Here is a 12,318-nt window from a genome sequence, read left to right as displayed (position 1 = left end):
GTTTCAAATTGGCTGCTGCCCTTCATACAATCGTACATATTTGTTGTAGTTTCATTGGCAAATTCAAATAAAAACATCTACATTTCACACAGTGGACCATTAACTAACCTTTATTGACAGAATAATAAATGAGTCTTTTGTCTCCGGCCGGCTGCCTTATGTGCCAAACTGAAGCGATAACCGCATCATTGTTCTGCTTTGGCAGGACTAATCTTGATGTAATATTTTTCAGTTTTCACACAGTAAGTGAGGACTTGACCTGACTGTTGAGGGGAGAAGTGGAGCCTGATGTGACTGATTGGGACATAACTGCTGGAAATTATCCCTATAAACCTTTTATCTGACCCACTTTGGAAATAACAAATGACGGCGAGGGGTCAATTTCACAGCCCTGTGACACGTGACATTTCAAAGTGTGCGGTGTGATTTCCTCGCTGGCGACGCAGAGGCTATTTTAAAGAGTGAGTGGGGGCGGGGGCGGGGTAACCTGTAGCACTTACAACCACTTCAACGTCACACTGCTGGGGGTAGTTGTTGTCTTTGCTTTATGTAGCTACTGCAGCTCTGCTACTAACAGGATGCATGACACGTGGCTGCAATTAAAAAACTTACAGAAAAACAACCCAAAAAAAAGAAGATTTCAATCAAATTATATTTGTGCAGATGTTACAAGGATGCTGTCTTCTTACCTGGGGACACACGCGGTCGATGTCTCCCCCTCAGGAGCCTCTGGGGCCGGGCAGCAGAACTGGTGCAGAACTGTTTGGTTTCTGTGGGGGGGGGAGAACAATTAGAAGAGTTAGAATCTGAAATTATTAACCCTGCTTTTTGCCATTACTATGTTAAAACGTACAGTGTATACAGAGGGTATAATATAGAGTGCCTTATATCCTATTTTTCAGCACAACCTTGGCAATCTGATGTCATTTTCACCAACTATATAAACACACCTGAGCAAAAACTACTCAGAATGTTTAAAATCAGGGGTTGAATTTGGGAAAAATTGGGAATGTTCGTTTTTATGAACAAAAAGAAAAGAAAAACGGTCTAATTTCACGTTTTTTTCCACTCGACCGGCCCCCTATTGACCAAACTAGACCCTCAGTGGCCCCCAGGTCATTTGAGTTTAAGTCCCCCAAACCATGATTGTCTTTCGAACTTTGGATAAACCTAAACTGCTGATGCTAAAAACAAAACCAGGCATGTAAAGAATGTATTAAACTGTGTTTATTAAACATGAGCAAGTGTCCGTCCTAATCCTTGGTTTACGGTCCACAAACCACCACATATTTAGGACCCATTTAAAAGGGGTTGTTAGTTTGAAGAGTTTTAAAAACTCAGCCCGAGACTTGCGATAACATTAACATTAAATTAATCACTGATAAACAAAACAAAGGTCATAAAATATGTGCCAGCAAAATGCGGCAGTGAATCTTCATGTTCATGCTTTTCATGATGTAATCTCATGAAAATCTATGAATCCGTTATTAATCTACGACTAAATTCGTCGTCAACTGTTGTCATAATCAGTTAAATTAGCTGGAGTGAGTTTGTTTTCATTTCATTTTTATTTCAGCGTCTTAATGACCCGGCGTGTAACATTTAGGCGAGTTTATTGGCCATAACTGAATTATATGTATGGTTATATGTATGTTTGTTTTAGTGTGTAATTATTTGGTTTATGTACCTTTAGACTTTACTGATCGTGCGGCACTGTGAATGAGCCTACGTGACATATACGGCATTGACGCTGCTCCACAACAGGTGGCGCTAACGACAGACCACAGTTCAAAAGAAAGCTCTCCAGCATCTCACTTTTTGATGGTGCCCGTGAAGGCACAGCTGGAGGTCCAGCCCTGAACCACATGAACCTGATCGACTCTTCCCTCCGCTAACTGTCAAGTCTTTGATGTATAATCCCAGGGATCTGCTTCACGCCTTATCCTCAAGCCTCCGACGTATGTCTACATCAGATTGTTCTCTCCAGTCGGAGCCAAAGGAGGCACTTTCTCAGTCTCACCTCGAGATCACAGAGTACAACTCCTCCGTTTGTCCTTGTCACCAGAACTGAAAGATCTCCTCTTTATTAATTTGGTAAATTCCTGCACAAACGGCACACAGACAAACCTGCTTCCATGTGATGTCATCAGTAATGTTTTTTTGCTTATTTTAACCGTAAAATGTCCTGCAACTAAGTGTTTTTGCCCCATTTCCAGAATAACTTTCAATATCTGGCAGTTATTTAAAAAAAATAGTGTATTAACAATTGAATTGAATGTTTTATTCAATGCTTGAATACTTACTAATATTAGTATTATTTCTTTTGTGGTTTTGGATTCACACATGACCAGATCTGCTCCACTTTTGGAAGTCTTCTACTTAAGTGAATACATCTTGGCGCCGGGTGGTAATTTTAGGAATTTGAATTATATACTAATAATCAAATTTCCCAAAGCAGGTGGCACCTGTCAGACTGAAATCAACAACGTTTGACAAGGTTCTGCTGCAAAGAGGGTTTGATAATCCTGGAAAGATGTGATTAGAAAGCAAATTTGTTCTGTAGGTGACCTTTAACTGGATTTTGAAGAAGAATATTTGATTTTGATGCTTTTTGTGTCTATTTTTGGTGGGAGGCAAAATGTTATAATGTTATTTTTCTTTCCCCTCCTTTATTTGATAAAAAATAATAGCATTAATGGTGTTTCTCTGCAGTCTGATTCAGTCCATAGTGCACTTAAAAACTTGATATCAGTTAATCAGCTACGTTTTATGGTTTAACAGCAGTTCTGGGCCTGATTATTTGTCCAAACTGGTTCATTTTTTGTTTTTCGTGTCACATTCTGATGAGCAAGATTGTAATTAAAACACTATTGTTAAAAAATGCAGTGTGTTTAATCGTTAAAAGAAAGAAAGAAGAGACAATTTTGCATAAAAAACAAAAGATTAAATTGAAGAATTTCATCAACAGGCACAAAGAAAAGGGATCGCGTTGTTTCAGCACCATGGACAGAGGATGAAGTTTCAACCTCTTCTTCAAAACGATGCATTTTTAAAACCTTCTACGCATAATTTGTTTTATTTATCTTTTTTATTCTAATTTTGAAAGGGAAATGACCACAGTTTATGAGACAGCGACGCTGCGGCTGCAGCAGCCTCTGCAGTCGCAGGTGACGGTGACGCTGAAATGGAGCGAGGTAAGAGCAAGGATGTAAAAAATTGATGTGCATGTGAGGGAGCCTTGAGTGCCTTTGGCTCTTCCCCCTCCATCACCGTGCCCCCTCCTTCATCTGGACAGTGCTTCACATTTTTCAAGGCTTCATCTATTTCATCCTTCAGTATCCTCCCATCCCCCCAACCTCTCTCTCCAATCCTTCTACACTGATTTTCTCCCCCCCCACCCCCCCACATCCCCCTATCCACGGGTCTTACAGGGCACGGTGGGTCGTGCTATAGAGGAATTCACTCAATTACTCTTGTTGTCAGAGGGACGTAGAGAGAGCAGCTGCTGCTCATATGCTCTGCCCCTGGACAGGCGACATGGAGATGGACAGAGAGGAAATAGGGATGAACATAAAGATGTCTCTCTCTGTCAACTCTCTTCGCTTCCCGTCCTTCTGTCTCCTGGGAGAAGACACACGGAGCAACCTGTGTGTCCGACCTCTTCCATTTGCCATTTTGAAATGTCCCCATATCCCCATAGCAACCAGACACCTATTGGACAATCCATCCCAAGACTAGTGGTGTCCCCGCATGTGCTGTACTTTGTCTATTTTCCAGTAAAATAAAAAATGTTCTACTGAAGAGCAGCTGAAATTAGCGATTCAGACATGTGAAAATAGGCAAATTTTCCCATAGACCTTCACTGTGAAAAGAGAAGAACAGCGCACGGAGGCCATAACAGCAAATGAATTGTCATTGTTAACGTGTCTTCTAATGATGTCATCCTTACCGACTCTGACAATTTTTATTAGGTCGAGAACACTGGGGGTCTCTGGGACACACACACACATAGATTAGCATGAGTGTTAGGATATCGCAGCCGTTTGCATTAGTTGTTCGATACATCGATAAAATGAAATCTATAATTCCGGCCACATAAATCCTCCATTGATGATCACAGCTCAGTTACACGGTTTGTTTTATGGAGTAAATGAATGATCCTGCTTGTAGCCAACGTAGACACTAACCGGCCACTTTATTAGGTACACCTTTTCAACTACTTGTGAGCAATTTGTTTGGGCAAATAAAACTCACCGACATAGACTGTCATAGTTTAACTAATTTTGATGAATCGTTCTTAAATGTCACGATTTATATTTCCATTCATACTCCAAGGCAGGGAATAATGGACTATTATTGTATTGTTTCTTCTACAACACACGTGAGATTTATTGGGATTTCTGTATGCAAACGCTCAAAAGCCAAAGAGCTTTTGTGAGGTAAATCTTTTGAACTACACTCGTTAACGCAAATACCTAGTCAGCCAATCATATGGAAGGTCGACTCCAGCGTGTGTTCTGTATTCATTTTACATATAATTCACGATATAATAATATCTGCATCTGCTGCGTCCAATTTGTGTGCAGCCTGTGGTTTTGTGTGCTGACTGCTGTGTGGACAAATAAAGCCCTGAGACACTGGGAAAGTGCTGATAGTGCTTTTTTTCCTCATTTACATTCAATCAATGGGTACTACTGGTGAGGAGGGGAGAGTTAAGTCGCCTCTGATCATCACAAACACACATACACATGTGAATGGAGGGCTGTTTTAGGAAACACACCTCCCCCCACATGGAAGGAGAATGAAGCTTTGATGTCTTCGCAATTTTACCTCCATTATTTTGGGCCCAATCTCTTTAGAGATTTACAGCTCGCGAGCGGTTTATCGTCATTGTGGTTGATGTAGGGGGAAAAGAAAGAGCGAGAGAGACTGAAAAACAACTGCTTGAAAGTCAAACATCAAGTCATAGATCATGAATCGGCACATGCTGGACATGCTACAGGAGAAGAGAAGCAGCAATGACTTCCTAATGAATCTCTTTCTCCCTTCTTCTCTCGCACACTAGGTTCAGGATTGTCTCGTTCTATAGACGACACACTGTTTAATATACACTGTGGCTGTTTATGCATCACAAATGAAACTCACTAACATTGACATTTAACTGATTTTGATGAACTGTCGTGGCATTCACACACCACGACAGAGAGTAATAGACTATTATTGTGTTGTTTGTTTGGGGCGTAGAGTCGTGAACTCCTTTCTTAGACACCATTAGTGCATGTTTTCTCTTTCACTGTTCACAAATCCAGCCATTTCTGCGGTAGGTTGTCAGAGATATGAACACAGTTTAGATTTACTGGGATTTTTTATATGTAAACCTTTAAAAGCCAAAGAGCTAAAGTCAATAATTACTTTTCCACTGAAGTTGTGACTCTTCTCAAATCTTCTCAACCCTAAAACTAAGCCCTTCTTTTCTCCGTCTGGTAAGATCAATGTATACCTTAAAATAAATTGAGAATACTCCTAAAATCCATCCTAAAACATCCCAAAATCCATAGACTTCTGGCCTGTCGTGTATATAATAACATTCAAATATACCGTAGACTACTAAATCCTCACAATCCTGAATGGCGGTGACATTGATGCAACGTCTGCCTCAGGTCCTGTTTTCTGTTTCTTAACTACATCCTGTTTTACTTTGAAATGCTCCTCACTCTCTGTCACTGCAGACACTTTTACTTCCTGTTCTTGCCTCCAGTGATTTCCAGTGACACGTCCTAATGACTCACACCTGTTTCTCGTTCACTCATCACCTCAGTTTGAAATCATGCCCAGCTCACGCTCCACTCTCTGCCAACTTAAGAGGCTCCAACCATTTCCCCTCGTGTCTTTTCTCCTATCATTTACTATTTCTTGGACTCTGATATGATATTATGTTGTGGCCACACGCACAGAAATATGTCCAACAAGCACAAAAAAAATGTATTTGTGGCTTCCTTTTAACACCAATCCTGCGAGGACTTACTGGACACCTGGGTAACCAAATGGAGCGCACCTTCCGAAAGACACAGTTTGTCCACACATGGTGAGTTTATATTTTATATTTTGTTGGATTTTGTTAAAACAAGTGTCTGCTGAGACCTTAAAAACATTTTATCCATATTGTGTTGCTGGCTGAGACAACTGAATAGTGAAAACATAGAGCAAGTGATTGTTGTTGTTTTTTTTGCTTCCTCTTGGATGTAACGATAACTTTTCTTGCCTGCGTGACAGACTTTTTTTGGGTATTTGTCGTTGCACAGGTCGGGGAATTACGACCCATAGGTGTGATTTACTAGACGCCCCCTAGTGGTGGTATAAATAACAGCAATTAGCTTTGTATTACTAGCATAGAGGGAGTATTCTTGAAAAATTGTGCTTCACAACCTCAGTTTTGAGTCAGGAAATATCTTCATTCTTTTTTTGTTACGTGCTCACCAGCGACACATTCCGCACTTTTTTAGAGCCAATCGTAGGGGGGCGGGACCTCATTCCCAGAATGTAAACAGTGTCCGCCATCTTTGCTAACAGTTATGCTAACGGGACCAAGTGTCAATGGTGGGCACGTAACAAAGAAAAGAATGGGGGGAACTGAGGTTGGGAAGTGAAGTGAAGTACTCCTTTAAAGCATTGTGCTTTGGTTTGAAATTTTAGTGATAAAAATAATGAAAAATAGTTAGGTTTCAGTTGGAGGGCAGGTCGGTCATGTCTGCAGCTCTGTAGCTTTCTAGTCATGTGGTTTTCTTTTATGTTGACCTATTATTGATCGATAGATAAATAACCTATTTTGACTGACCACATGAGTATCAAACCCTGTTTTCATCTCGTCAACTCTTTCTGATTCCCGCCGCGTCGCGTCCTTCGCTTCCAGTACACGTGTACACGCGCAGTCGTTGCAAGACTTACGCAAACATTTCCTGCACAAGACGTCAGCGCGGACGCTTTCTTCTCTGCGGTGCACATGAATCCAAAAAATACCAACACTACAAGCCCGTGCCTCTACTTTCACACACACACACACACACACATCTCCTTGAACGTTGAGCACTGTTTGATCAGTGCAGGCACTGAAGATTAAACTGAACTTGCATGACCTGCTTTCTGATGTTCCACAGCAATGAATCCGTCCCCTTGCCTGAGCTCACTAATACCACCTATAAAAAAAATCTTCTAAGCTCTTACACACACACACACTGGTCGTGTTGGAGGCCGAGTGTAATCTGCACACCGAGGTTCCATTGTACGTTGTTTTGAACTTCTCGCGTCTAACGTGTTTGTCGATGCGCCCCTCCCTGTGCCCAATTCAGCTTTGCTGCGTCAATAGCTCTGGCAGATCCAGCTCAGTTCAAGTGATGCACTAAAGTAGACGGTTGGGGGGGAGGGGGAATCAAATCTCACAATAATTGATGGATTTCGTTTTCACGGACCATTTCCCTGGCAGTCTGAGGGGAAAGCAGTAAACGCGCAGCTCACTGAAACAACATAATGTGTTGTGTTTACAGTCTGCCCCCAAAGGTGAAACACGCTAAATACAAATACGATTGACCTTGAGGAAGGAAGCAAACAAGGAAGTGTATTAGTGTTGAGGCTGAGGCACTTAAGGTCGCACGGCTGCCTCATGGTGCTTTGGTTTAATGCAGCGTTGTGAGATAGATGTATTTTAGAGTCGAGGTCAAAGTCAAGTCAAAACCTTATCTTTGTCTGATGTGTTTGTTTCCCTGGTTTTGGCTCGGTTTGCTTTCTGTGCCTCATCTCTTTCTTGCCACCTGTCTACGCATTTATTTAGTTTAGTTTAGTAAATCTTGTAGGTAACCAGCCTTCCACCAATACGAGAAGGCATTGGCGTCACAGCCCTGATTGATTTACGATTTATATTTAAAAATATATTCTCTTCAAGTCTCCGCAAGTCGACTCATCTCACGGCAGTATAACTGGAAACCTTTTGATGCTGCTAAACAAAAAAAAGAGAAATGTTTCTTGTTGTAAGGGCTATTTTATCGCCGTGTTTTACAGGCTTAAAGGGTTTGAGGGCAGAAATGAATTCAATACACATACGCAGTGTTTTATGGTGGAGTGCGCACGCTTTAGTGGGGTGATAATGATCTTTTCAACTTGATGGTGCAAAGGATTAGTAGCCCGAAAGATCCCTGAACTAAAGTGAACTTCTCCCTCTCTCTCTCTTTTACTGCAGTAATTGTACACACACAAACACACACACACAACACTTCTTCATCTTTCTGCCCAAAAAGCCTTCTATACCAATTCCCCAATGCACACGCACACTGAATTTAAAATAAAAAAAGCTTTCTTAAAAGGTTTCATCAATGTGGACTCTCGGCCTGTCCCAAGCGGCTTAGCCCTCCTCCTCCTCCTCCTCCTCCTCCTCCTGCTCCTGCTGCTGCTGCTACAAGAGGAAGTGAGAGAGCTGGAGATGCACAATAGGACGAGGATACAATTCCCATGACAACGTGAACAAAGGAGAAAAAAACTTTCATACTTCTATTAAAAGAAAAAAGCTCTTGACTGTGCTGGTGTCAGGAAAAGCTCGCTGAGGTTTATTCACAAGTTCCAGATCTTATTATTCAGGCCTCGTTGATTCCTCCACCACGGAGTATGGAACAGTTTCTGCTGCATCACAACATCTAAAGATATATGTTAGAGATGGAAACATGGTGTTTGCCTCGGCTGGCCCATCGTTTTCTTTCCAGGTTATCATTTTGAAAGGACTCTTCTGAGGTGTTCTGAAGATAAAGTGTTCACAAGGAGATTTACGAGGTCAAGGAAACCTTTACTGTTTACCTGCCTATGGTCCGCCAACATAAACTTATTTCATGTCCACCTCAGGGTTTAACGCCAGGGTTTTATTTTAGCGTAATGGTAATGGCGAGGGAGAGTAGCGACCCGATATTTTCATATATTCTTGATTATTTTACCTTTTTTGTATCTTGGCAGTGTGCAACCTTCACAAAGGACGCGCCAGAGCAAGTGTCTTATTAAGTTTGTTACTTTTATCCCGATAGAAATAATGCAATTTAAGCAGCAGTCCAGGCGGCCCCGGCCTTCCAAATATGGTTAATGTATGCTAACGTCATGATTGGCTCTTGGAATCTGATGGGGATGGTTTCCATGGGCTTGGCAGTTGCCATGCAGTGATGGACATCGGCGCGCCTTTGAAACTTAGGGTGGCAGATGTTACGTGTTGCTAACGTTAATGAGTTTTGTAGCTGAATGTAAATACAGTCCAATACGCTAGCTAGCTAGAACCCTGCAACCGCCAATTGATTGTTTGTGTCACATTTGAAAAGGATTTTCCTCGTGACGTTCTTGAGATACGACAAACAAAATCTTGAGATGAACAGCCAGGAGGTGGATTGGTGAATGATGGATGGATGGATGAAAGGATGGCAGTCACCAGTACTGAGTCATCACTGGTTCCCCTTGGGGCAGCTTCTTGTCTCTGTATGTTAGCACTGCGATGAACTGGTGACCTGTCCAGGTTGTACCCCGCCTTACGCCCTGTGTTAGCTGAGATTGCCTCCACTCTCCCCTCCCCCTTATGTGCAGAGTAAAGCGGTATAAAAATGGATGGATGGATTCTAAGAGTCAGGTTTTGATGTCATTCCCCCTAAAAAAAATCAAAGGAGATCGTTCTCGGTTCTGTCATTTTACATTTACGAGTTCCTTCAGGTCATCTCACATCTGGTGGTTCCCTTGTCATATAAAACTAAAAAGAGATGACATTTTACATTTAAGCATTTAGCAGACGCAACTTACAAAGGAGGAATAAGCTACATAGAGCTTCATTTCCGGTGACAAAGTGAGGCCGCAGTCTTTTGGGCAGCCGTGCAGGAAACACAGTAGCGTTCACTTTGCCAAAGTTGTGCATGACAGGAGGCGGGCGCCTGGTCGTTACTGAGAAGAACGATGGCATGCTTTATTTTTGAACTCCTGCAGTTCTGCCACCCGGCTCCTGCTGGGACGCGAGCGAGATGTCAGGGAGAAGCAGACGAGGTCCGAAAATAAATATTGTGAATATTATGCTGCTCTTTTCTTTGGCGCTCACTATTCCCCCCTCGTGTGGTTTAGGCACCAGCGTCACTCGGGATGGCGACAAAAAAAAAGAAGAAGAAAGAAGGTAAACTGCGAGGATTTGAGCCGAACAAAACACAGACATTACAGTCAGTCAATTTGCCATGAAAGCATCAGTTTATCCTTCTGTTTTCGTCTCATCTCCAGCTGGTGCCTCCACCACTGAGCGGTTTTAGCAGCTCGTATTGAGCACCGAGCAACAATGTGTTGCTGCAGGACCATCTGCCGAGGACCTGGCACTGGCTCCACTCTCACATTTTCCGTGCTTGACAGCCGTCAGAGTGTGACACGGCTGTCACACATCAGCCAGACCAGTCGCCGTATATATTTGCGCTGAAGTCATTTACTCGCATTTGAGATAAATTGCAGTTATTCCAAACGCCGCGTTCAATAGTGTCATTAGTCTCGTTTTCAGACCGTGACTCATGCAGACAGTCCTGCTTGTGCCGTTTTTGCTTCTTTGCTCCAAACCGAAACCCTCCAATGTCATCTCTAATCATGTTCCGCCCCCCCACAACCACCCCCACCCCACCCCACCCCGGCACTGTGTACCTGATGATGTAATCCTGGTGTCAAGGAGTCGACGCGCAGAGCATGGGTGACATAACCACAGTGCAGAGGAAGGGCAAGACGCATTTCTGGTCATCTGAATTCCGGAAATATCTACTCTGCAGACCCGTGTCACGCAGCAGGAACGCAACACTTAATGCACACACACACACACACACACACACACACACACTACTTAGTCATTTCTAACTGCAGCCTCGAGGAAAAGACAAACTCTGAGTTTGACCGACGCGAGATAACAAAGCTCTCTTTCGGAACAGATGACTAAACGTTAAAAACTATACGTGAAGAGTGCACAATAGCACCTTTTTTTGATTCGTGTGCATAATATAGGCTGTGGCTGAGCCTCGGTGGAGGATTTTGTGATATGTTTAGAAGAGCAGGGAAAGCCGATTGGACACGCCGTGCCTGTTCACATCAGCTCTGCGATGCCTGGAAGCCTGAGGTGGACTGTTGTGAACGTTACTCTGGGTCCTATAGTTAACCACACCTGACATTTCTTCAGGCTAGTGTGTGTGTGTGCACTGGTTTTTGTTAGCTACTACCTCTTTAGGACCTTTTCTGGCATAAACACTGACCTTGTCAGGACCAGTAGCTCTCGTGGAGACCCAAACCTGGTCCTGACCTCCGATTCTGGCGAACTCTGAGGTCAAGTTTAGGGCTTCATGTGAATGTGGCATTAACACACATGCGCACACACACACAGATGTTTGCACAGCTGTTCTTGTTAGAACACTGCGTCGAATTCCATTCATTTGGACAGCCTAAAGAAAATGTATCGGAAATTAGATTCTGCCTCATTGGGACAAGGTTTAAGTTTCCTGATGAGGTCAGAAAAGGTCCGGAAGAGGGGACACACACATTTGCTCTTCACTCATAGTGAGGACCCTCAGAGACATTCCCTAACCCCTTACCTTAACCTTAACCATCAGTACTAACCCAATTCTAACCCTAACCGTAAAACCAGGTCTTAACCATCAAAAAGCCCTTTGAAGATGTGAGGACCAGCCAAAAATGTCCTCACTCCGTATGGTTTATATGATTTTCGGTCCTCACAAAGCCGCAAATACAAGAACAGTCTGGTTTCCATGAAGTCTGAGGACATTATGTAGACTTACTCGAACCTTAACCATAGCTACTACTAACCCTAACCTCATCCAAACCATACAACACGTCTTCACCTTGTGGGGACTTGACTTTGGTCCCCACAAGGTGAGTAATACCTGAAACACACATAAAGTATACTAGTGCACATGGTGCAAAAACAATCACAATTGTCTGTCGAGGGATTTTCTGCACTAAGCTCTCAGGAGGTGAAATCTCTGCGACAGATGGGGGAGAGGTAACTGCACATTGTTTTCCTTCTCTTCAGGAACCATGAGTTGATAAACACACTGACCGCTGTGCAAGTAGCAACGTGGTGTCAGCTCAGAACCATTGAGGGATTCCACCGTCGCTGCCTTTTCCTCAAAATTCAATTCTCAATTTCCATTTAAATGGGTTAATAAATGACTAATAAATGACTATAGAACCACGCTTACATGTAATGTTTTAACATCGCAGCGCAGCATACGTTAGCGGCTGTAAATTGCCAGCTAATTGTACGTTGTGTGTTAACGA

General features: G+C 42.8%; 1 protein-coding gene across 3 annotated transcripts in view; it reads right to left on the bottom strand.

Annotated features, from left to right (window-relative positions):
* The window catches only part of iqsec3a (IQ motif and Sec7 domain ArfGEF 3a), a 77,718-nt gene that overhangs the window by 55,499 nt on the left and 9,901 nt on the right, over window positions 1-12,318 (bottom strand). For 2 of the 3 annotated variants that reach the window (XM_044021755.1, XM_044021756.1), the window contains exon 2: window positions 690-770. In XM_044021755.1, the coding sequence (XP_043877690.1) occupies window positions 690-770 (81 nt within the window). Of the gene's footprint in view, window positions 1-689; window positions 771-12,318 lie in introns of those variants that run through there. The other variant, XM_044021758.1, reaches the window with a different exon arrangement.

This window comes from Solea senegalensis, linkage group LG3, assembly GCF_019176455.1.
Source record: "Solea senegalensis isolate Sse05_10M linkage group LG3, IFAPA_SoseM_1, whole genome shotgun sequence".
Lineage (NCBI taxonomy): Eukaryota > Metazoa > Chordata > Actinopteri > Pleuronectiformes > Soleidae > Solea > Solea senegalensis.
This window is presented reverse-complemented; position numbering and strand designations above follow the sequence as displayed.